Source organism: Maniola hyperantus, chromosome 17, assembly GCF_902806685.2.
Source record: "Maniola hyperantus chromosome 17, iAphHyp1.2, whole genome shotgun sequence".
In the NCBI taxonomy this organism is placed as follows: Eukaryota; Metazoa; Arthropoda; class Insecta; order Lepidoptera; family Nymphalidae; genus Maniola; species Maniola hyperantus.
The window spans coordinates 2144771-2172067 of NC_048552.1; the positions used below are offsets into that span (position 1 = coordinate 2144771).

A 27297-nucleotide genomic window follows, 5' to 3' on the forward strand; every position below is an offset into this window, starting at 1 on the left:
GAATAAACCTATTGAAAATAATATAATAGAGTTTATATTCTGTCGGATATTTCCCTATGATGGAAAAATTTAATACAAGGCAACACTTTCAAATTCTAAAAAGCTTGGTATCTAGGACAAAAATGAATCGCTCCAAAAAAATATGCTGTTAAGTTAAAATGTTATGGTTAAATGATAAAGTACAATTAATCACACTCAAAAATCACAAAATCAATTTAGAATAGGATCGTTATTGCATTCTACAAAAGAAATCAAAAGTCAGTAGGTAACTATTTCTCAAAACCTCAAATTGTGTGATAAAAATATCATCATGATCAACCCATCGCCGGCTCACTGCAGAGCATAGATTAATATGTATACCGCAGAGCACGGGTCTCCTCTCAGAGTGAGAAGGGTTTGGCCCATAGATTATCTACTATATCCAAAAATATATTATGCCATTATAAAAACCGCTGCTATTAAATCAATGTTACCCGTATCAACTATATGCTAAAGTATAATTTAATTTTATCTGTGGTCTAGTATATGACTTTTTGATAATGACAGCAAATGCAGCAAAGTGACAGCACGGTGACAGCAAATCACAAATGTCACTGTCGAGCTGTCGAAGAGAATCCATATGTTCCATATGTTAAAAGTACTCTGTGGTCTTCACTCTTCTGTCAAAAATTGAATAAAAATTCCTAAAAAGTTGTGATTATTCTCTTGACTTCGTTGATTTTTATTGAATGTTTTTCTATGGCTGTTTTTATTAATATTTATCGCCAAAAGGGTCTATATAAAGTTTGTTGCACCATTCTTGCGCATTCATGAACTTTTAAAATGCACTGTGGATTATATTTGTAAATATTAGGTTATGCTGAATCCTCTATCCTTTGGCCGTCAAGAGTAAGCAATTTTTATAGTCCTTCTCAGTTCACTTCATTTGTGATGTAACTAGCAAGATTTTCAAATTTTGTGTAGGCTTTTCTTCCTTTTATGTAAAACACTACTGCTGAACTTGAAAAGCCGGTAAAAATACAATAAAAAGCAATATTAGTATATTACGTACGTTCCGGTGTCTACCGGTTTCTTCGTAGCAGTAAAGACTTGATGTATTTTATCATTTTAATTTTTCTAAAAGTTGCCTGACACTAAAGCTTATCAATTTACACATGAATCGTGCTTAGTGTAATTTTTACACAACAAGGTGATTATCTGTTATAATTTATCATCAGCTGATAATGATAATTACTTAGGTATTTAACAATTCTGACTCTGTTTATGGTATTGCAGTATTTATATTGGCTTTAAGATTTTGTTAAAGACATTTTACTGGTAGTATTAAATTATTAGCTACTCAGGTTAAACCCATTATGGATTTTCAATATAGTATGCGGCAGAAAATAATGTACATCAACCTTTAGAATGAGATTTCGGCTTTGTAAAGTGTTGTCTCTGTCACTTATGTGAAGGTTGATGTACATTATTTTCTGCCATGTACTGTACTTATTTGGCTACTACTTTTGGTACCTGTTGCCAAACAAAATTAAATATACCTACGAAAGGAAACATAGTGAGGAAACGCGCATGCGGCAGAGTTCTCCATAATGTTCTTGAAAGTGTCTGAAGTCTGCCAATCCACACTTGGCCATCATGATGGACTATGGCTTAAACCCTTTCTCTGTCTGAGGGGAGACTCATGTTTGGTGGTGATAAGTTGATACAGTCGATGATGATGATGAAACAGTTCAAAAAATATGTAATTGAATTATCTACTTAATTGAAATTTTGTTCAATATAAGGTAAGACAAAATGGATCCCAACATCTATGCCTTAGTGCTAGACACACTAAACAGAGCTACTAGTCAAGATACTGAGGTGCTGAAGCCAGCTGAGAAGAAGCTTCAAGAATGGGAGATTGAGCCTGGCTTCTATTCAGTTTTACTGGTAACACAGTTTGCTATGTGGCTAATCTTAAACATATAAAAGGAAAAGGTAACTGACTGACTGACTGATCTATCAACGCACAGCTCAAACTACTGGATGGATCAGGCTGAATTTTGGCATGCAGATAGCTATTATGACATAGGTAGTTTAAGAAAGGATTTTTGAAAATTCAACCTAAGGGGGTGAAAGAGAGGTTGGAAATTTGTGTAGTCCACGCTGACGAAGTCGCGCGCATAACCTAGTTGGGATATAATAATGGAAGGTCCCGGGTTCGATTCCTGGCACAGGTTTGGAATTTTGTAATTTCCAAATTTCTGGTTAAATTGTAATTGTTGATATTGACTGAATTTTCTGATTTCTTTCTCACTGGTTTTTCTTGGTAAAAAAGGCAGGTAAGGCAAAATTTAATATGTTACAATGTCTTTCTAGAATGTTCTCTCAAACCATTCGATCGACGTGAACGTACGATGGCTGGCCGTGATGTGCTTTAAGAACGGCGTGGACCGCTACTGGCGCAGGAATGCGCCTAATGCCATCACAGAGGAAGAGAAACAGAAGCTCCGGCAGGGGGTGTTGACTACGCCGGTGCTGAGCGAGCCTGTGTCGCAGATTGCGACTCAGCAGGCTGTGCTGATTGCTAAGATTGCAAGGTAACTTCCTTTGTAATCTTCGCGTTGTATTGCTATTACTAATGGTCCAAACACGCGACGCGACAAACTCATATAAACTATATCCGCCGCGCAGCGTCGCTCAAGTGCCCTTTGCTCTATACAAACTCATATAAACTACATATATTGAAGTTCATGGTCCCAACTTAACCAGCTGCTCGATTGCGGTAGCTACAATGTAACGATCGCAATCACCTCTGATTGGTTGACGCTCGCTCACTATTACAATTATTACAATGCATTGTTGCAACATGTATCGCACAAATTCAGCCAATCACAACAATTGAGATTGTAATAATGTTTGATGCAGGTTTTACGAAATCGACCTACCACACAATCTGGTGTTTGGCAACTAGTCAAATCAGTATCTTTTTATCAAACGTCAAAACACGCGCTTAGTATGCGACCTTCTATGAAATACTGGCACGTGACGTCACAATGATTTGACGTGCGTTTTTAATCGACAATTAATTTAAAATGGTTATTACACTTAAAACTAACAAAGGACGTAGATTTTACGTATTTTGGAAGACCCTCTATTTAATAAGCACTGAGAAATAATTTATTTTTGACATAGGCAAATACCATATTGGTAATTCTGTGCGGTGCAGCTGCGTCTCGATTGCGGTAGAATGACAGCTACAATGTCACGATCGCAATCACCTCTGATTGGTTGGCGCTCGCTCACTATTGACTACAATGCATTGTTGCAACAAGAATCGCACAAATTTAGCCAATCAGAACAATTTAGATTGTAGTGATGATTGATGCAGGTTTTACGAAATCGACCTACAGATCTATACCACCCCCAGTTTTGACAATGAAACCTAAAAATGAAAATGCTTATTCATCCACAGGTTTGACTGCCCGACAAATTGGCCCAGTTTGCTCCCAGATCTGATTGGCGCGATGAAAGCGCCGCAGCCTCTGATGCAGCACAGATCCTTGCTGATATTCCACCATGTCGTGAAGGCACTGGCCTCCAAACGGCTGCTTGCTGACCGACGAACATTCCAAGTAAGATGTCTTTGTATTATTGTAACAGATTAGTGATTTCCACTAGGATTCTCAATATCGTGCAAATTAGAGGTGACAAATATGGTTACATTCGTATATCATGATAACTAACTGACGTTTGTTACAGAAAAATGTTTAATAATACTGTTAACATTAAAATATTATTTTTATCTTTAATTTTACCCATAGAGCAAATAATACTTTACACATAGAAGGAGATAGCAGATTTGTAGAGCGTAGTCCCTGTCATTGAGACTGACAAAACGTCATACGTCAAGGTATGAGTGACAGAGACAACGCTCTACAAAGTAGAAATGTCATTATAAAGGCTGATGTACCTACATTACTTTCTGCCGCGTACTAGAAACAGTTTTGATGGGTGTATAATACGATTTGATTGTAATTTGATAGAAGCAGTGATAGTCTACGGACAACGGAGCAAAGGATTGACGTGATTTTTTACATGGGTATAGTAAAAGACCTGGGCTACTTTTTATCCCGGACAATCAAAGATTTCCCACAAGATTTTAAAACCTAAATCCACGCTGATGAAGTCGCGGGCATCAGCTAGTTAATAGATAAATCATTTGTATTGTTGCAGGAATTAACCAATTCGATATACGGATTTGTGCTGAACCTCTGGCATGAGAACACGGAACTCTTCCTGCGGCACATACAAGAGGGGGCCGCCACGGAGATGATCACTGAGCATTTGGAGAAGGCATTGCTGTGTCTACGTATACTGAGGAAGTTAACCGTATTTGGGTTTAAGAAACCTTACGAGTGTCAAGATGCGGTCGCTTTTCTGAATGTGGTATTCGATAGAGCCAAGACCAGTTTGGAGTGCAGTAAGTATCTGTACTAATATATGGATTAGACCTGCAGCTCGTTCCAGCAACGTGCAGGACTGCAAATACTTTTCTTATACATGGCATAATATTGTATATCAAATCTTTGAAAAGAGCAACCGTCTAGTTTCTTGCTGGTTCTTCTCGGAAAGGCATTCCGAACCAGTGGTAGATGTTGACGATTCGAAAATGCATACATACTTGTAAAAGTTTAATTTAATAAAAAATATTTTTATTTATTTATTTAAAATATCCGTTTTCCAAGGGACAAAATTTAAGGATTAAGCTAGTTTCTTTGTATTCTCAAGGGTATAGTTTTATTCTTATAAACCCTGTCACCTTTATATCTATGCTACCCTAGATAAGATAAGATAAGATAAGTTTATTAATTGCAAAATTGTATGTACATAGGGTCTTAAAAATATAAAAGTCCAATTACAATCTGCCATCAATGGCGCGCAATTTTACAATAGTGTCAGTTACACATTTAGTTACTATTAATATAGGTACTAAAAATAAAAAATAAATTTAAAATATGATGTCAGAGAAAACCTAAAATAGTCTTATTTAAGTGCATGTTAATATTAACTTAATAATAAACCTAGTACTTGAGTATACCATTTCATACCAAACGAGTGTGTGTTTATACTTGTTTCCTCTCTTTCTGCGACGTGAGCCTCACTGTTGAGGGTTGCCAGTTGCCACCCCTCCATGAGTTCATTATGGTCGGGATTTGTACTTACAGAAAAATTGTATGACAGGGTAGATTTCATCAGACGCGTAAAGAGAAATTTGTAAAATGCAGCTCACCTCAGCTGTATGGGCGTTGCGTATTTTATGACGTCATTCTCAATTGCATTCTCTGAATGACGTCACTAAAGTGTACACATTTTACAGGGAAGCTTCTCAAAGGGCGCGGCATCTACCCGCTGGAGCTCTGCGAGAAGTTCATAATCCACCTCACAAAAGTGGCGCTAGGCGTGCTGAGTTTCCACCCGCTCTCGTACGCGCCTCTCATCCGGCCGTCTCTGGAGTTCACGCTGTACTACTGTTTCACGGAGCAGGGCATGCTGCTCACGTATGAGCGGTTCACGATACAGTGCCTTAATATTGTGAAGGGGATACTGCAGTGCGCTGAATATAAGCTGCCCAAGGGAACGGAACAGGTTAAGGAACCTTGTAAGTTTTATTGAATTTGTTTTTATTTTTATTTTATTTTTATTTATTGGACACACAAAACAGATTATGACAATAATTGATAAAGTAATACAAGCCATGAATAAAACTAGTCACTCTCCAAAAAAAGTGTGTACAAATGCAGTTATTAGTAATGGACGTGTACGAAGTTAGTAACGGACACACTATTAAACAATACCTATACTATAATAAAAGAACATAGAACTAAAAATTTGTTAAAAATCGAACACCAAATAAAGTACTTACGTGTTATTGTGTTAGTTATTTTATTAGAATTAATATCAAGCATTTTTTTCCTTAGAGCCGTGATAGCCTAGTGGTTAGGATGTTCGTCTTCTATTCGGGAGGTCAGGGGTTCGATACCGGACAATTTTTAGGGTTCCGTACCTCAAAAGGAAAAATGGAACCCTTATAGGATCACTTTGTTGTCTGTCTGTCTGTCTGTTTGTCCAATCTATCTGCCAAGAAACCTAGAGGGTACTTCCCGTTGACCTAGAATCATGAAATTTGGCAGGTAGATGGGGCAGGCAGGTGGGTGGTATTAGAGAGGAGAAATCTGAAAACCGTGAATTTGTGGTTACATCACACAAAAAAAATTAAATTGTGGTCATAAACTAATAATTAGTACTTTTAATTTTCGAAGTAAGGATTTTTATTTATTTTTATTCATCATAGTTTTTGATTTATACTGCAAAATGTCGAAAAAATACGACTGGAGTACGGAACCCTCGTTATGCGAGCCTGACTCGCACTTGGCCGGTTTTTTTTCGGAGTAATGTGCGTTTTTAAGAAGTTTAATATCACTCGCTAGTGTTTGTGATCCTTATCATCCTATTTTTTTAAAATATTATCATAATCAGCGCGGAAATGCAGCCAGTATTCTTGGCACCATTCCACGTGGGCATGATTTGTATAGTAATTAGATAAGGCTAGCTTTAAGTTTTATTTTAATACTAGCTGATGGCCGCGACTTCGTACGCGTGGATTTATGTTTTTAAAAGTACCGTGGGAACTTTTTGATTTTTAACCGACTTCAATAAAAGGAGGAGGTTCTCAATTCGTCGGAATCTTTTTTTTTTTATTTTTTTTTTATTTTTTATGTCTGTTCCCCGATAACTCGAAAAAGCCTAGACCGATTTTGAAAATTATTTTTTTGTTTGAAAGGGTATACTTCAAAGTTGGTCCCATTTCAATTTGGTGAAGATCTGATGAACATCTTCGAAGATAGATACTGGAACTCCTCAACGGATAAGAGTAAATTGCTCGCGATCAGTGTAATAGCTTAGTAAACAGTAGACTTTTAACCAGTCATAGCATAATTCCATGGGGCCACTAAAAATTGTGAAATAAAATTTTTTTACAAAAAAAATAAAAACCGACTTCGTTACACAAACACAAAAAATTGAAAAATAATTTAATTTATTACCGAATATATTGTAACTTTTTGATTTTCCGGGATAAAAAGTAGCCTATGTCACTCTCCAGATGTTTAACTATACCCATGCAAAAAATCACGTCAATCGCAATCGGTTGCTTCGTTGCGACGTGATTGAAGGACAAACCAACAAACAAACACTCTTCCGCATTTATAAATGGGTATATGGGTACTGATTTTCATAAAAAATCATAAACATTTTTATTCATTTATTCATTATAGGCAAACGCTTGACCACAATCACACCTGATGGAAAGTGATGATGCGGCCTAAGATGGGACGCGTTTACCTAGAAGATGCCTATTCACTCTTGTTTTAAAGATACCCGGGTTGTAATTGGTAGGAAACACATATCGTGGAAGAGTATTCCAAACCTTAGCCTATGAGGAATGATGACGTAATTTAATTACACGACGACTTAATTACGTGGCGATTTAATTACGTGAAAAGTGATCAAAATGCGTTGTTCAACAGTGACGCTCCATGCGCACCAAATGAAGTCCGAAGTACTGGTTCAGGACACGGTATGCCACATGTGCAGACATCTAGTGACGCATTACTTCCTACTGAGTTCTGACGACTTGGCACTATGGGACGCCGAGCCTGAGAGTTTCGCGACAGATGAGGCTGGGGAATCGTGGAAATACAGCTTGAGGGTAAGTTTAAAAAAAAGAAAAAAAAGAAAAGACTTTTTGTTCAACTAAACTTTCACAAGTACTTTTGAATCGTCATAATTCATAATTCATAATTCATAATTTTTTATTGCAAAAAATACACGTGAAGTGGTGTTACAATATTTTTTTGGAAACAGTGTATTACCAAGTATGGCGTGCAATGTTATTAAGTACAATAATGTCAATAATATATACCTAATTTAAATAAGTCATCAATAATTAGTATTTAAAGGAGAATATTGAGTACGAAACAAAATAAAATATTGCGATTACAAAATGTCAATTATTAAAATTAATAAAATATTATTTAAACAGACATCAAAAGTGGAGAAAAGTATGTCAACATGCTGTCATTAAAATTATTATTAGTTATAGTACTTAGATTAGTAATTGTTAACAACAAACACTTTATCCGCCAAATTATCGTTCTTTGAAGTTTAAGAAGTCATTAACCGAGTAAAAACAATGAAATAATAACCACTCGTGTAGCTTCCGTTTAAATTTAGGAAGTGTCATTTCTTTCATGGCCGTTGGTAGATTATTGAATATTTGAATCGCCATACAAAATGCATTTTGTCTATATAAAGTTAGTTTGATTCTGGGTACAAGCAGTCTATCTTTATGCCTTGTTACTCTTTGTAGAACCTGGCCATGAGTTTTAAAGTATTCGGGATTCTTTTTGACGAAGATACAGACTTCCTTAATGTAGATACAAGGTAGGGGTAATATCTTAAGTTCTTTGAACATGGGCTTACAGCTATCCAGAAAGTGAGCGTTACATATAGCACGAATGCATTTTTTTTGGACTTTAAAAATTCTATCTGCATCTACTGAGTTTCCCCAGACAACAATTCCGTAACTGAGTACAGACGACACATATCCATAATACGCGCATAGCACCGCTTCTTTACTTGACACTTGCCTAAGTCTTTTTAGTGCATACACAAACTTTTCTACTCTATTGCATAGGTCATTAATGTGTTGTTTCCAGGTGCAGTGACGGTCTAATGTAATGCCTAAGAATTTAATTGTGTTGACTTCTTCAATGATTGAATTATTATATTGAATCGTTATAGGTATTTCCCTAGCTTTTGTAGTTATGAACGCAACAAATTTAGTTTTTTCAATATTAATCTGTAGATTATTATTTTCGAGCCAGTGAACTACTTCGGTAAACGTCTGATTTATATCTGATTCAAACAATTTTTCATCTTTGCATTTAATAATTAAGGTAGTGTCATCGGCAAATAATAAACAATGATGCTGGGTAACGTTTGGCAGGTCATTTATGTAAAGTAAAAATAAAATAGGTCCTAAGATACTTCCTTGTGGAACTCCAGAACAGTTGGCAATAAAAGAAGATTGAGCGATTAACTTTTCGCCGTTTATTATTTTAGTAATTTTTGTACACTGCATTCGGTTCCTAAGATAGCTTTGAAACCAAGCATTGGCGATTCCTCGTATTCCATACTTATCTAATTTAGAAAGCAGTATGTCGTGATTAACAAAATCGAATGCCTTACTCATGTCTAGAAATATAGTAACTATTGGTATTTTATCATTTATACTTTCAGTGATTAATTTGGTTAGATTGAAACATGCCTTAGTTGTGGAGCTATTTTTTTGAAATCCAAATTGCTCTTTTTTTAGAACTTTTGAATTTACAATGAAGTTAATTAATCTTGAATACATAGCTTTTTCGAAAACTTTTGAAAATATAGTAATTAGAGCTATTGGTCTATAATTATTCATTTCAGACTTTTCCCCCTTTTTAAATATTGGATTAACTACAGTTTCTTTTAACTTATTTGGAAAACTTCCTAGTTCAAATGACTTATTAATTAGATAACTTAAGGGGACACTAATTTTTTTAACAACTTCTTTAACGATATCTGTTCTGATGCCATCAGTTCCTACGGCGTAACTTTGCCGTAGAGATTTTATGATTTTTACAACTTCATTTGAATCGGTAGGTGTAAGAAATAAACTATTACTGTTAAATTCTATTTTCTCTTTTATGGTATGACGAACTTTCATCTTAGGTTTATTGGTTAATTGTATAAAGTAGTTATTAAAAGATTCCGCAATTTTTTCAGGTTTCGTAATGACAGTGTTATCGTTTTTTATGATGTCTATATTAATTTTGGGAGGCAAATTTCCGACTGTATCCTGGATAATTGACCATGTTGCCTTACATTTGTTGTTGTGGTTAGCGATATATGCAGTGTTTTGGATTTTATGAGACGTATTTATACATTTTCTCAATAACTTATTATAGCTTTTATATTTATATTTATTTATGTTTTTATTGCATGCTGATTTGATATAATTTAAATAAAGTCTTCTCTTCACTATACTTGATTTTTTTATACCCTTCGATAGCCACTTTACGGTATTGTTTTTAAATTCTGATCTGATTTTTACAAGCGGAAAACAAAGATTGTAAAATAATTTAACTTCTTCCAAAAAATAGTCAAATGCTTCGTTTATATCTAATATTTCATATACTTCAACAAAAGATAGCGCTGTTATGCATTCTCTAAATTTACGTGTATTTTCTTTGCTATAATCTCTTTTATAGTCGTACCAATATGTAAAGGTCTTTTGTGTATGTATGTCAAAAGACAATGTCTGTGCTGTTTCGTGGTCAGACAGTCCAAGAAGATGAACTCCACTATCGACTGACTTAATATTACTGGCAAATAAATCTAAGCATGCATTGCGCCTAGTAGGGACATTTATGTGAATATTCATATTATGATTGCTAAGTACGCCTTTAAGCTCATGGGTAAATTTATTATCTTTTAACAATACATTTATATTCCAGTCTCCACAGATTACTACTTTACATTTAGTTTTGCGTGTTAAGATGTCTAGTATTGAATTTAGTTTAATAAAGAAGTTCTGAATGTTTTGATCCTTCGGGACTCTGTATATACAACAAATAACAAGATTACATTTAGGAATCTCAACCGCACAGCATTCACATTCATACTTCTTTGCTAATTTACTGATAGAGGTAAGTGTTCTGAAATCTAAGTTTAACGATTTGTTTATTAAGATACATGTTCCCCCTCTCTTTTCTTTAACTCTTGAGTATGACGATGCTACAGTGAAATTTTTCATTTTAATATTATGCTCAGTTCCTCGTTTTAAAAAAGTTTCGCTCAGACATATAACGTCAATATTTATATTTTTATTTTGTAGTTCATGCACCGCAATTTCTAGTGTATCAATTTTTGTTAAAATTGACGCTATGTTTTGATGTAAGATGGTTATATCGTCGGATGCATCTACCACTATTTCGGAATGCCTTTCCTACCGAGAAGAACCAGCAAGAAACTCGGCGGTTGCTCGGAAAAAAGAGAACGTTTATTTCTTAAATTGTGCCACACATTCAGCGGGGGATTAAATGTCGAGAGCACCCTAGGCAAGCACCTCATAGGCGCCCCTCTAACAGCCATATTAAAATTTTTAGTAACTAATTTCAAAAGAACGAGGAATCGTCTCATTGCATAGCTGGTAGTCGGGATTATACTATTTATGTGAACGAGTGAACATCACGTCAGGACACTTTGCTATATTAAAGAACAGGCAGATTCGGTCACTACACATTTATAGATCATTGTCCTTAGGCCTCGTTAACGGAGATGCGGGGCGACGCACGTCACGTGTGGCGTGGCGTCTCGCGGCGCGTCGTACGTTTTTTTTTGTTAACGGTGAGGCGGCGCGTGAAACGGCACTTAGCATCGCGCGCGTAATCACAAACATATGGCAAAATACGATGTTGTTCGTACAGATGCGAAGCGGGAAGAGTGGCGGTGCCCGCCGCTGTGCTCGCGGCGTTGCACGCGGCGGGCGCGTCTGCGTTATGCGATTTCCAAATAAAGACTGGCAGAAGGGTCCGCTGCGGGCATCGCTTCATCGAGAATTGCCGCCGCGTGCGCCGCCACGATGAACGCCGCGTGGGACGCGTCGATGCCATCCGCGGGCTCGGCCGCAAAAAACGCTCCATCTCAAACAAACGCGTTTAAAATTGCTTCTCCGTAAACGCACTCATACAACGCCATATGTTTAAATTCAGTGCGGACCGCGCCGCCTATCGCAACGCGCGGCGCCCCGCGTCTCCGTAAACGAAGCCTAAGTCCTTACTATCAGCTTCCCTTCCGGTATTCATGTAACTGATAAATAATACGACGTAAATGTGTTGTGTGTGTTCAAGGAAAATCAGACTTTTAGTATGCGGCTTTACAAGTTATAGTTCGATGAATAATGAGTCTGGGACGGTAGTGTAAGAGATAATGGATTTAACTTTTATCCAGCAAATACATCATATTTCAGTATTTAGGTCACAATATTTATACATAAATAAAAAGACTTGTCTCGACTGACTAACTGACTGACTGATCTATCAACGCACATGCACAGCCTAAACTTTGAAATTCTGACAGAATTTTCGGATATATTTCGGAATAGGGATTGAAAATTTGTATGAAAGTCCGTCATTTCTCAAGTTATATTTAGATCTTTAGGAATTAGATAAAAATTAGATTTTTTGGAATTCCATTGCCGTCCTTTAACTGACCTTTAAAATTCCACTCGAGTGAAGCCAGAGCGGGTCAGCTAGTCATATTATAAAGAAGAGTTATAAAATTTGTTAGTTTTGAGGTTATAGTAGGGATCATCTTCGGAACTAATGATCCGATTCTGAAAACTCAGCAAAATATAAACTATAACTAGGCAGAATTCGATATAACATCCTTAATTGCTAATTTATACCTATGGAGAGAGAGATGAAAAATATCACTTTTCGCGAATAGATGATTAGCTTGGTTGCAACTTTGTCGTATGAATGTGTTATCAGCGTGTTTAGTCTTACTTGGTGCAATATGAAACAGTTTCCGATGCCGGGAGTTAACCCGTGGGCATCTTAAAGATATTTTTGATAGCAGATATGGTGAGTCAACGCCGTTGTTCAGAAGCTTAAATAAAACTCTTTTACTGTTAAATAAATAGCTACACTGTTCCCGAAGTCACGGGCAAAAGCTAGTTCTTCGATTATTACAATTATTGGTTGCATGTAAATGCAATCAATTTTGAAATAAAATCTTACCGTCGTCTCTGAGACTATAGACTTGAATACAACTTCCCGGGATTTCCCCGTGACGTGACCAACATAATCGTTGAAACAAAACGTCATGCTTTTCAACCAATCAACGAACGTAGCCTGAATCTCGCTATGAGTGTTTTTAACAAATTGTGCTATATATACGAACTGGCGTGTAATACTCTCGGTCCTCTTAAGGGGCTTCTTCATTAACCGACTCGTCGGTCGCCACCCCTCTTACGGATGGTCTAGTGGGTTTCAATCTGCTTAGCATTCATTTCGTCTACCCCATCCCCCCTACATACCATATCCTAATGATACCTACAGCATCCTCAAAGGCTCTTGTGAAAGATTTGAAACATCACTCAGACCGCCAAAAAAAGCGGGGGTTTAAAGTGCGACCAACGAAGGCTCGTGTCCAGGGTGGTATATTCTGCCACGGGGCGAGATGGGATGGTCTTGGGACGCTCCGCCTACCATAGTGGTGATCCTATGTTCCTACCGTCACGCTTGGAAGACGAAGAAGCGCTTAGGAGGTATCCTAAGACGAGCAATCGTTCGAGTACCAATTCAAAAAAATCTCAACCAACCTTTTGATTTTTTATTTTCATTTTTAGTACCCTAAGTTAAGTTAAAACGAGACAGAGCTATATCTCTCACATAATCTGTCTCGTTTTAACTCAATCTTAAGTAACGATTAGCGACTCTGAGTACGGCGGTAAGACGAGTACCAATTCAAAAAATCTCAACCAACCTTTTGATTTTTTATTTTCATTTTTAGAGTTCCTTATTACCTCGAAAGGAAAAAAGGAACTCTTATGGGACCATTTCGTTGTCTGTCTGTTGAGACCCTTTTTTGTAGGGTTCTGTACCCGAAGGGTGCCAACGGGACCCTATTACTAAGCTTCCGCTGTCCGTTTGTCCATCCGTCCGTCTGTCTGTTTATCTGCGGGGTGTATCTCGTAAACCGTAATAGGCAGAAGTGAAATTTCACAGAATGTGTATTTCTTTTGTCGCTATAACAACAATTATTATCAAATAAACAGCCATGAAAATTAAGAAAAAATTTAAAAAGTGTTATTTCTGACGTGGTACGGAACCCTTCGTGTGCTCGTCCGACTCGTACTTGTCGGGTTTTTTTGAACATACATGTTTCGCCCGCAGCCGTGTACAGAGGCAGTGTTCATGGAACTCTTCCACGAGTTCCGCGCGGTTCTGGCGCCTGAGCTGGTTCGCTTATTGGCTTCTTTACAAGAGAGCCAAGTGTCGCCGGACGACTTGCCCGCCATTTTGAACATACATGTTTTGCCCACAGCCGTGTACAGAGGCAGTGTTCATGGAACTCTTCCACGAGTTCCGCGCGGTTCTGGCGCCTGAGCTAGTTCGCTTATTGGCTTCTTTACAAGAGAGCCAAGTGTCGCCGGACGACTTGCCCGCCATTTTGAAGAAGGATGCCATTTATAACGCTGTAGGACTTGCCGCCTTTGACTTGTATGATGACGTAAGTATTTGAGAAGTCAAAGTCAAATGATTTATTCAAAATAGGTAATAAATAACTCTTTTTTATGGTCAGATGTTGGATTTCTAAGATATAGTGGTGATAATTATTACGCAAACTTAAAACTAAAGCTACGAGGGTGAAGAGCCCACAACAAACTCAGCCGGGTATTCTTTATATTATCACCACTTTACAAAATTATTGAAACTTATTAGAACTATCACAAGCCGTTAAGCAACTCATTCCCAAGCTTGCTTATCATTTAAATAATCCTTTACATTGCAATAGGATTTTTCAATTAGCTTACGCTATCTGCGGATAAGCTGCGGTATCTCCGTGCCTCTAATGAGACATCAACCACCCGTTGTGCCAGATCCTTTTTTCCACGCACATGCAAACTGTGGAATCAACTCCCTTCGGCGGTGTTCCCTTTAGATTACAACATGGGGTTATTCAAGGGGCGGACTAACAAATTCCTAAAAGGCCGGCAACGCATCGGCGGTTCCTCTGGTGCTGCAAATGTTCATGGGCGGCAGTAATCACTTAACATCAGGTGACCCGCCTGCTCGTTTGCTCGCTATCTTTTTCTTCTTCCTCACCTTATCCCACGCTACGTGGGGTCGGCACAACATGTCTTCTTCTTGTGTTTGCTCGCTATCTCTATTAAAAAAAAGAGACCTCAGTAAAGGGCCTGTTAAAAAATGTCTCAATCACAGTGGCTCAGTTTTATATTTATACCCTCTAACAAATAAACCTGGAATAGCGGTGGAATAGTTATACTCTGTTTTGTCTTTTTCCTTTAAATGTCAAATTACTGATGACAGAGAAAGACAAAACAGAGTATAACGATTCCACCGCTATTCCAGGTTTATTTGTTAGAGGGATAGAGATTTAGATGTTATTATTTTTACAGGTTGACTTTGACGAGTGGTTTACGAAAGTCCTAAGCCAGGAGATCAAGGTTACGGATAATAACTACAGAATTATTAGAAGAAGAGTTTGTCAACTTATTGGTAAGTACCGACATCTTATGGTGTAACGCGACTCTCGCACCGCTATGGCATGCTTTTCAAATGTGTGCCATATATTACAGGCCAGTGGAGTTGCGTAAGAGCATCTCAGGCTATCCGACCGGCAATGTACACGTGTCTATTGGAACCTCTCACGCGGTCGGGCGAAGATCCCGCAGTGAAGTTGGCCGCGGCAGAAGCGCTCCGAAGCACAATGGATGATTTCAGCTTCGACGTGGAACAGTTCGAGCCGTTCGTGCCGCATGCGCTCTCTGCGTTGTATGACCTCCTGGTAGGTTAGAATTTTATACCTCTTTAATGACCTCATATTGACAACCTCTTTGACGCAGTGGTATGAACTGGCCATGTTAAATCCGGAGTTTTATTCCCGGTTAGGGCAATTTTGGAATGTAAAAAATTTGGCGCAGGTCTGATTTTACCTTATCTTATATCCGCTAATGTATATAAAACTAGAGGATGCCCGCGACTTCGTCCGCGTGGATTTACATTTTTCAAAATCCCGCGGGAACTCTTTGATTTTCCGGAATAAAAAGTAGCCTATGTCTTTCCCCGGGATGTAAGCTAACTCTGTACCAAATTTTATCAAAATCGGTTAAACTGTTGGGCTGTGAAAAGCTAGCAGACAGACAGACAAACAGACACACTTTCGCATTTATAATATTAGTATGGATGAAGAAGTGACTGACTGACTGACTGATCTATCAACGCACAGCTCGAGAAATGATTTTTGAAAGTCCACACTGACGAAGTCGCGGGCATGAGCTAATCTTTTCTATTAGTATATCCTATTGTCTAACAATATATTTGCCATCCCCAAACATTGCATTAAGATTGCTTGTTTGTATCAGTAAGATCCGCTTTCCACTCATTTTATGTTTTTAGGGTTCCGTACCTCAATAGGAAAAACGGAACCCTTATAGGATCACTTTGTTGTCTGTCTGTCTGTCTGTCAAGAAACCTACAGGGTAGGTACTTTCCGTTGACCTAGAATCATGAAATTTGGCAGGTAGGTAGATCTTATAGCTGACATTTGGGGAAAAATCTGAAAACCGTGAATTTGTGGTTACATCACACAAAAAAAATTAAATTGTGGTCATGAACTAATAATTAGTATTTTCAATTTTCTAAGTAAGTTAACTGTATCAAGTGGGATATCATATGAAAGGTGCATTCTAAAACAGATTTTTATTTATTTTTATGTATCATAGTTTTTGAGTTTATCCTGCAAAATGTCGAAAAAGTACGACTGTAGTACGGAACCCTCATTGCGCGAGCCTGACTCGCACTTGGCCGGTTTTTTTTTGAGATTTTAGTGTTACTTCTACAGGTGGAATGTTCGGAATGCGAGACAAAGATGCACGTATTACACGTGGTATCATACGTGACGGATCGCTGCAAGTGGGTGGTAGCGCGGGGCGGGGGCGAAGGGGCGAGCGCGCTGTTCGCTGCGCTTCCCGCCCTCGCGTTGCACGCTGGACACCATCACATGCTGCGGGCGGCTGCGCTTGCTGCACTTGTGCATCTCGTTAAGGTAAAGTCAAATGATTTATTCAAAATAGGTAATAAATTACTCTTATTGATTGTCTGGTATAGTGTTAGATTTGTAAGATAATATAGTGGTGATAATTATAACGCAAACTTAAAACTAAAGCTACGAGTACGGTATGTTTAATGAACAATGTTTAATTTTTAACAATTTTTGTATGTATGTTTATGTTAGTTTGTACTCGTAGTTTAATTAGTGTAATTGGCTTTATGGCCGTTCTAATTAAATAATAAATAAATAATAGTTTAATTTTTAACAATTTTTGTATGTATGTTTATGTTAGTTTGTACTCGTAGTTTAATTAGTGTAATTGGCTTTATGGCCGTTCTAATTAAATAATAAATAAATAATAGTTTAATTTGTGCATCTCGTTAAGGTATGTTTAATGAACAATGTTTAATTTTTAACAATTTTTGTATGTATGTTTATGTTAGTTTGTACTCGTAGTTTAATTAGTGTAATTGGCTTTATGGCCGTTCTAATTAAATAATAAATAAATAATAGTTTAATTTTTAACAATTTTTGTATGTATGTTTATGTTAGTTTGTACTCGTAGTTTAATTAGTGTAATTGGCTTTATGGCCGTTCTAATTAAATAATAAATAAATAATAGTTTAATTTTTAACAATTTTTGTATGTATGTTTATGTTAGTTTGTACTCGTAGTTTAATTAGTGTAATTGGCTTTATGGCCGTTCTAATTAAATAATAAATAAATAATAATAATAATAATAATGTTATCCTTATGTATGAGCTCCTGGTAGTTCAATAATCGTAAATGGTAAGGGGGTAATAGTGGGGCGAAGACACGAAAGACAAACAATAAATTAAGTTATGACTTACGTTATGACGCAACGGATTTTTTTCTGCATCTAATGTAAATGCACTCAGTTATTGCTATACTTCTAATATTAATAACTAGCGACCCGCCCCGGCTTCGCATGGGTGCAATGTAGATACTAATGTGGTGTCATTGAGGTGTATTTGCCTCGGAAACTCTCAAATGAGAGGATTTTTTTCCGACCTAATTCACATTACTTCAATTTCTCTAGGGATCTCTTATTGTTTGAGAATTAAACTAAAGCTATAAACCTTCCTCTTGAATCACTCTATCTAGTGGTGAAAACCGCATTAAAATCCGTTGCGTAGTTTGAAAGATCTACGCGTTCATACATACATACAGACTCGGGAAGCGACTTTATTTAATACTATGTAGAGATACATGCAACACAACGAAACACCAAAGTAATTTGTACCTAAACATATTTTAAATACCTTAGTATAGTGAACTTAGTCTAACAGAGCGTCAATTTCCAGTTACATTGTTTATTGTTTATTGTTATCCCACGACACAGGAGTACCTATTGTGGATACCATTAGAAAATGTTTAAACTTGTCAAAACTGTTTTGTTAAATAAATATTTTTTCATTTTTTTTTCAATATCACAATAACTTTAAAAAAAATTGCGAGCAAACGAGCGGGTGGGTCACCTGATGTTGATTACTGCCGCCCATGAACATTTGCAGCACCAATGTAACTAGACTAGATAATACACTGACTGTACTCTATCCATGGAGAGAAGTTAATATAGGGCTCTGTTACGTAATCCCTAACAAATGACAAAGACAAAAAGTCAATGGGCTTAACCATTTTTAGTGACATTTTGAGTGATTGACCAATCGAACAAACGAACGTTTTCAAAAACATTCGAAATTCAATTCCAAAACGTTTTGTTCGTTTGTTGGTGTATCAAAATGGTTAACGCCCACTGAGATTTTTGTCTCTATCATTTGTATGGGATTACGTAACCTAACTTCTTTACGCGGATAGAGTATATTCATTGTCATCGCTCAAGATTTATTTAAATGCTAAACAGGCTCTCGGCGAATGCTCACCAAATGTCCGACCGTGGGTCCTCAACGTTATAAATGAGTCGACAAAGCTCAGCGAGCCAGCTCACGTGTATCTACTAGAAGACGCGCTAGAGCTGTGGCTCGCTATCATCGAGACGTCACCTACCGCCGATCCCGCCTTGCTTCAACTCGCTCACAACCTCTATCCTATACTTGGTGAGTCATCATCATCATTATCATCATAACACCCCAACGCCGGTGCATTACTGAGACCAACAAAAACCCTTTTCATTTTGACAGGAGACCCGTCTCCTCTCAAAATGAGAACGGTTTGACCATAGATTACTACGCTGCCCAAGTGCAGATTGTAGACTTCACTCACCTTTGAGAACATTATGGAGAACTCTGACATGCATGTTTCCTCACAATTTTTTCCTTTACCGTTAAACTTAGTGATACTTAATTGCTTAAAACGCACATAACTTCGAAAAGTTATGGCGTGCTTGCCTTGCTTTTCCTGCAGAGAGGCGGGCGGTGCATATTGCAAGCCGCATCTTGCACCATACAGATTTGTCTGTTTCAGCGGATTATAGCTAGTGAAGCTTATGGTACCTTGTGTATTTAAATGTCATTAATAAATATTTATTAAATGAAAATCTAGATAAATGTTATAAAAAAAAACTATCAGCAATAAAGGCTTAATAATAATAATAATCTATATATAAAAACGAATCGCTAAATGTGTTGCTGATCGCAAATCTCGAGAACAGCTGAACCGATTTCGCTAATTCTTTTTTTATAATATTCCTTGAAGTACTCTCTGTAAATCTATTAATTAACAACAAAGTTGTTTTAAATTAATAAGTACGAGGATGGTTCTTACGGAGAGTAAAATTTAAAAAAATTGAATCGGCTGTTAGGCGGTACGAAGTTCGCCGGGGCAGCTAGTAATAAATAATTATTAATAGTCGCACTATACCCTACCCGCGGAAAAAGTTAGTATCACGCTCTCTCTGTTACGTAATCCCATACAAATGATAGAGGCAAAAATCTCAGTGGGCGTTAATAATTTTGAGTCTAACCAATCGAATTTCAATTCGAAAATGTTTTCAAAAAAAAATTCGAAATTCAATTAAAAAACATAATTTCGTTTGTGATTGGTTGGTGAATTAAAATGGTTAACGCCCACTCAGATTTTTGTTTCTATCATTTGTATGAGATTACGTAACGAGAGAGCGCTATACTAACTCCTTTCCACGCATAGAGTATAGTTGCGTACTTAGTGATCAAATTAATACTGTCTCACTAGATGATGTCCGCGACTTCGTCCGCGTGGATTTAGTTTTTTTAAAAATCCCGTGGGAACTTTTTGATTTTCATGGATAAAAAAGTAGCCTATGTCCTTCCCCGGGCTGTAAGCTAACTCTGTTAAATTTCATCAAAATCGGTTAATCTGTTGGGCCGTGAGAAGCTAGCAGACAGACAGACAGTCACACTTTCGCATTTATAATATTAGTATGGATATGGATATAAACTTTGTTTCACAGAACCATCAACCGAACACCTCCGAGTAGTAGTATACATAATGCAAGCATACGCACTCCTGTGTCCTGAGGAATTCTTCAGTGGAGCGGGCGCCAAATGTATGACAGTTTTGGACGATATGCTCAGTGACTTACGAACTGAGGCAGTGATAACTGTCCTAAAGATGGCCGAAATATGCATAAGCGTGAGCTACCCTGAACGGAACACGTTTTTGGGAGTCAAGGTCATTTGGCCAACACTGATTAGGGTAATACAGTAAGTGCTTCAATTTTAATTTTATAATGTAAATAGCTTATGGCCGCTACTTCGTCCTCGTGGATTTCACAAATTTCATACCCCTGTGTTACCCTTTTAGGTAAAATTTTCAAAAATCCTTTCTCAGCAGATGTCTACGTCATAATAACTATCTGCATGCCAAATTTAATTAAGCCCGATCGGTCCAGTAGTTTCAGCTATGCGTTGATAGACAGTCAGTCAATCTGTCTTTTATATATTTTGATTATTTTTGATTACTAACTTATTTGCACGGAAGTTTACGACTGTTAGTACTGCCCCTTACTGGAGCCATGGTGGCGACGACTATACTCTATCCGCAGAAAGAAGTTAGTATAGCGCTCTCTTTGTTGCGTAATCCCATACAAATGATAGAGGCAAAAATCCCAGTGGACGCTAACCATTTTGAGACACCATTAATTGTAAAGTTTAATAACTAATTGTAAATTTTTTCACAGCCAATCAATTTGTTGACGATCACGATAACGCTGAATACGTTTTTCTTACACAATTGGGGGGCAGTTTATTTACAGCTGTCATAAAAGTTTGTTTTCATAGTTTTTTATTACTTTAATTTGTTTACAGCTGTCTTCTAAAAGGTGACGATCTACCGATGGTCCTATCAGTTCAACTATGCCTATTATCCCGGGTAATTCTTCTATCGTCTGATCTCTTCTACAAAGCTGTACAGGAGGCGTCAGTAGGCCTCGCGGAATACGACTCGGATCCCGCTAAAGTGCTGAACAGGCTTTTACACGTGTGGACCGAGAAAATGAATCTAGTTACGCAGGTGGAGAGGTGGAAAGTTATTGGTAAGTTGATTTTTGAGGCGGGTTTTGAACAGTTTCATTTGGCTACACGTTTGTTTGTGATGCAGATATGTTTTGGAGTAGAGACAGTGTGGGGCAGATATGTTTCGGAGTAGAGCACGTTTTAGAGTAGAGACAGTATGTAGGGTGGCGTACTTTGGAGTAGACAGTATGTGAGGCAGACGCGTTTTAGCGTAGAGACAGTATGTGGGGCAGACGCAGCAGACGCGTTTTGGACTAGAGACAGTATGTGGGGCAGATATGTTTTGGAGTAGAGACAGTATGGGGGAAAGACGCGTTTTGGAGTGGAGATAGTATGTGGGGCAGACGCAGCAGATGCGTTTTGGATTAGAGACAGTATGTGGGGCAGGTATGTTTTGGAGTAGACAGTATGGGGGACAGACGAGTTTTGGAGTAGACACAGTATGGGTGACAGACGCGTTTTGGAGTAGACACATTATATGGAGCAGACACGTTTTGGAGTAAACTATTGCAGCAAAAATGCCATAAATTCAATCGACCACTACAATTATTTGCGATTTTAGCAATGTGATAATCACAGTTTCGTGCTAAGAGGGCTTGGTATTTTGTTTCAGGTTTGGGCCTAGCAGCGTTGTTGACAACACAGAATGCGACAGTACTGGAGCGATTTCCTGCAATATTGCTTAATTTAACGGAAGTCCTCAACGATCTTATGAAAATGGATGAAAATAACGCAGGCAATTATGTTGAGTAAGTTTATGTACTCATAATCTTTGTATATTTTTACATGATGATTTAATTTTTTAAAATGAGTGTGCACAAGGAATGGCTTAGATTAGAAATCTATGGGATTACTAGGTACCATCTCAATAAAAAAAGGTGTCCTTTAAATAGCTGTTCTTTTTGGCGTCCAAAACATCTAGGTTACTCTCAAGTCGCTTTACTTGTGTGAATTACTCAGTAAGTGTCGCATTTTTGGTGTTTCGTCATGTAGCTATTACGTCACTTTAATTTTAAGTAGTTACAACTTTTATTAGTGTGATTATCTTGTTCTTTATTGATATGGTCCCAAAGTGCTGGAATGGCGACCTCGCTCCGGAAGACGCAGCGTTGGAAGACCCCCCACCAGGTGGACGGACGACATCAGACGAGTCGCAGGGAGCCGCTGGATTCAGGCGGCGCAAGACCGTGGCGTGTGGAAGTCCCTACAAGAGACCTATGTCCAGCAGTGGACGTCTATTGGTTGATGATGATGATGATTGATATGAATTCTTTTGTTCTGCTCTTAGTGCCCTAGTGTCTCCGCCGGGGTCTCGGCCTGCTTCTCCATTAGAGGGTCGCGGGCCAGCGGCGCGCTGGGGTGGCGGGAATGAAGGTGGTGCGGGGGAGGAGGGGGCGGTAACCGCACACGAGCTACGCCGGAGACAGTTCGCTGCCGCTCAGCTTGCCAGAACTCTTGATCTGCGAGCTGTGACACACCATCAGGTAAGTTAGATTATTCTTCTAGCTATGGTACCCTAGTAACACCACCAGCTTTTATCACAGCAAGTTACGTGAAAATTGCACTAGCTTTTTTTTTTTTTTTTTACTGGGTGGGTTGAGTACTCTATCCGCGGAAAGAAGTTAGTATAGCGCTCTCGGTTATGTAATCTCATACAAATGATAGAGGCAAAAATCTCGATGGGCTCTAACCATTTTGAGGAACCAAAATCACAGACGAAACCATATTTTCTAATTGAATTTCGAATGTGATTGGTTGGTGTCTCAATGGTTTACGCTCACTGAGATTTTTGCCTCTATCATTTGTATGTGATAACGTAACAGAGAGAGCGCTATACTAACTTCATTCCGCGGATAGCGTATAGTTATAATGCCCTAGTATCACAACTAGCTCTGCATCCTCTTTAATGTAAGAGGGTCGTTGGGGGATGCGACTCGGTTGGGCTTCTTCTTATTCTTTCTAACCTTGGTGGTATTTTTAAGAGTATATTACGGTTTTGGTTTTTGAACTGTCTCGTTCATTTATTAACGGCATTTTTGCATAATATTGGTGTTTATTAACTTCCTTTCTTTTACAGCTAGAAACACTGAAGGGTCAAGTGGGGCCCGAAACATTCGAGCGATTACTGCAATCTACGGACAAGGACACCTTACAACAGATAAAAGAATATATACCACTTTGAATAACTACCACTATAATATAATATACGTAGTAGCGTTTTCAAAAATTAAAAAAATTAATTAAATACGTATTTCGGATTAGGTTTTTGAAAACTATAGCTGTTAAATTATTAACCGTAAAATCAATTTTATGTGAAATATACAAAAAAGTAATTATATCTGAAATATACAATAAAAACAAGTATTGAGTTACTATCAAAAATACGATATTTTACACCAAGCAATAAGAAATCTAAAATGCCTAAACAAGATAGTATTAGCAATAAATAAGCAGTCGAAAAATGTTTATAAGTATCAGTTTATAAAATTATATAATGACTCCACTCAATATCAGATAATAGTTAACAAAATTAAAATATGTGATGAACTTGCTATTTCCTATAATATAGCTTTAATTCTAAGGTTACTTTTATTCTGAAAATGTCATTATCTATTAATCTACTCCAAGGGCATGTGATTGGTTGGCTACTAAAAATGGTTACCGCCCACTAAGTTTTTTATCTTTGTCATTTATATGAAATTACGTGTAGATTTAGGTTTTTAAAAAATCCCGTGGGATCTTTTTGATTTTCCGGGAAAAAAGTAGCCTATTTCACTGCAGGTCTGTAACCCACGACCCAGGACCCATGCAGAAAAATCACGTCGATTCGTTGCTCCTGTATGACGTGATTGAGGGACAAATCAGCAAACCAATAAACCAACACTTTCGCATTTATAATAGGGGTTATAATACTGTTCAGAAATAACTGTTTATTGATTTTAATAATGACATCTACAGCATAACTGTATTTAAAGAATAAAATGCACACCATGTATAGATTTATATTTCAATAATAAACTGTAAAGTAATCTTACAATAGTTTCATAATTATTAAGGCAATTTTAGATATATATTGCATAATTCAAAGAAATAACAAATATTTTTTGTTTTAAAATATTTAAATGAAATACGATTTGTTTATGTTCATGAATTCTTTAACGATAACTTCGATTAGCTGGAAGGTCATTTTATAAATTATTCAGGTAGGTACAGGCAAAACGCATAACTGAGTAGGCTCCTGCGGTATTTGAGCGCTGCGGGAGGGGTGTGATGATGTGATGCGTGAGCTATCGTCAACTTTGCGACAACTGTCACCCTCCCGCACCGCTCCACTACCGCAGGAGCCTACTCAGTTATGCGCTATACCTAAAATTTGTATGTAAATTATTATCGTTATTCAAATATGAGTTATATATTTGAACAAATATACGAGTAAACCTAAGATACAATTATTAAAAACTTGTTGAAACTTACTTTTGCAAATGTAAAAAAATAAAATTGTACGATACGTATTAGTACTGTATGAATATTTTACTTATGCATAATATTATTAGCTTAGAGCCTCAATAGCTCAACGGGTAAAGGAGTGGACTGAAGACCGAAAGGTTGACGGTTCAAACCCCGCCCGTTGCACTATTGTCGTACCTACTCCTAGCACAAGCTTAACGCTTAGTTGGAGAGGAATGGGGAACATCAGTCATTTAACATGGTTTATATTCTTTTTTAATAAAAAAAAAATGTATTTATATACTCAATTATATTTTTATCGCTTAAAATATTTTTTACTGTTATAGGCCAATATCCACATTGAAAAGTAAAGTTTTTATTAGCAGTACGCTAAGATATTAGATACTAGATTTAAAATTGGCCTAAATCCTTCTCATTTTGAGAGGAGACCCGTTCTTAGTAAAGGGCCGGCGATTGGTCGAGATGATTTCCGATAATGATTTCTTAGTGGATTATTTATTTTCTTTACCTTTTTTAACCAAACTATACCCCGCCGCAAAAAAATAGCATAATATGCCTACGGTTAATATTGATCAAAACCACAAATGTATGAAATTATTGAATGAAATAAACTATTTAGTATTTTCATGCTTTCATTCTGATACCTACTTAAAATGGACTATAGACGTAGTGCCAGCTTTCCGCAGCTATATTCTATCCGCGTAAAGAAGTTAGTATAGTACTCTCTCTGTTACGTGATCCTACACAAATGATAGAGACAAAAATCCCAGTGGGCACTAACCATTTTGAGTCATCAACTAATCACAAACACAACTATGTTTTCTAATTGAATTACGAATGTTTTTTTGAAAACATTTTTGAATTGAATTTCAATTTTTTGTTTTTGTTTTTTCAATTGCTGGCTCAAATTGGTTAACAACTTGACACCCACTGAGATTTTTTCCTCTATCATTTGCATAGGATGTCCGCGAATGGAGTATAGCTAGCGATACTAAATAGTAATTGAAGCTCGTAGGTACCTAATACAAAATGTTATTTTATTTAGGTTTATGAATTTATGAATGAAGGAATGTCTGCATACAACGGGTACGTACTCGTTATTTACATTATAATATTATGTTGTTAAACCACAAAATCAGCCTAAAATCATTACATTACAAACCATTAGAGCTAAAGGGCGGTGTGATAGGGCCTAAAAAAGCAGAAAAAAATCAGACGACTATATTGTTATAATTGTGTTTTAAATATATTTGGTAATAAAGCTTGTATTCTATGATAGTTTTATTAATAAATTGTGGAGTTTCATCGTGAACGTAATTCGATACGAAGCGAAGAATATATTGGTGCCTATTCGGTTGTACACATTTCTAAATTGATAAGTCTAAAAGTAGTGCTATCCCTATTGTGAAATAGTACATTGTGTAGTAGTGTGACTTAAGAATTCCATGCATAGCGTGAGTTCTATCCGTGCAATAATAAACTTGAACTTGCACACACACAAGTATCATAATATTATAGCTCGTGTGGCTTAGGCTGAGATCTGTAGAGCGCACTTTGACTTTGCTCAGACTTAAGACAGACAAAACGAGACAGATTTATGTTGAGACATATAGCTCTGTCGCGTTTTAACTCTGTCTTAAGTCTAAGCAAAGTCAGAGTGCGCTCTATAGATCTCACCCTTAGACTCGCATAATGGTTATCCGTGACACTTAGTAGTCGATTTTCAGTCGATAGTCCAAGACACCTTGCTCGATTTTGACTAGACTACTTAATATAGGTACAAGGAACTACAAGCTTAATTTTATTATAATCCGCCAAAACAAATAACGTTTTCTAGAAAATTTGTGTGTGTTGGTGGTGTGTATTGCTTACTTTTCTGCTTCTTTAGTAGTAGGAGAGCGGGTGATACATATCGCATGCTGCACTTTGTACCACACAGATTTGCCCGTTTTGGCGGATTATAGCAAATTAAGCTTGTAGTGCCTTGTATATCATGGAATTTCGCAAAGTAACGCCTGCTTCTATCCAACATTAGACTACTTAAGTGACGGAATTAAGTGTTAAGCGCTACTTAAGTGCGGGCTTAGGTCATATTATAGTGCTATAAAAGATAACTGCCTACTTTTAGACCTGTTAATGTAGGTATTTATATAGGTACAGCAATATGATCTACAAATGAATAAGTACTATTATTATGAGTGTAAAATTAATCATCTATAAGATATTAAATCTTAAGGTAATAATAAATGCAAATCGCGATAATATATCGCTTTGCATCTCTTCGCGCTGCCGGTGGAACACCACATTAAAATAAAGAAAAACTAGATGGTCTAGGTTACCATTACTAAATAAACACGATTCTGTTAAGTCCTATGAAAATATTATATAGAAACTAAATTAAACAGTTTTACAATGA

General features: G+C 37.1%; 1 protein-coding gene across 1 annotated transcript; it reads left to right on the forward strand.

Moving 5' to 3' along the window:
• The first annotated feature begins 665 nt into the window (after nucleotides 1-665).
• LOC117990215 (importin-11-like) lies at nucleotides 666-27297 on the forward strand. The gene is made up of 17 exons (XM_069504318.1): nucleotides 666-888; nucleotides 1785-1929; nucleotides 2359-2579; nucleotides 3455-3614; nucleotides 4216-4462; nucleotides 5360-5641; nucleotides 7569-7750; nucleotides 14191-14376; nucleotides 15287-15386; nucleotides 15467-15675; nucleotides 16732-16935; nucleotides 18827-19019; nucleotides 20351-20603; nucleotides 21207-21433; nucleotides 22027-22162; nucleotides 22702-22897; nucleotides 23491-27297. Exons 2-17 carry the CDS (start codon nucleotides 1795-1797, stop codon nucleotides 23593-23595), a joined length of 3036 nt encoding a protein of 1011 aa, XP_069360419.1. The 5' UTR covers nucleotides 666-888; nucleotides 1785-1794; the 3' UTR covers nucleotides 23596-27297.

Bases quoted from the DNA above. Each gene is read 5' to 3' on its own strand.
- LOC117990215 (XM_069504318.1), top strand. From the start codon at position 1,795: ATGGATCCCAACATCTATGCCTTAGTGCTAGACACACTAAACAGAGCT. The intron at 19,020-20,350 runs GTGAGTCATCAT...TTTGTTTCACAG, and splicing joins CAACCTCTATCCTATACTTG to AACCATCAACCGAACACCTC. The intron at 21,434-22,026 runs GTAAGTTGATTT...ATTTTGTTTCAG, and splicing joins GGAGAGGTGGAAAGTTATTG to GTTTGGGCCTAGCAGCGTTG.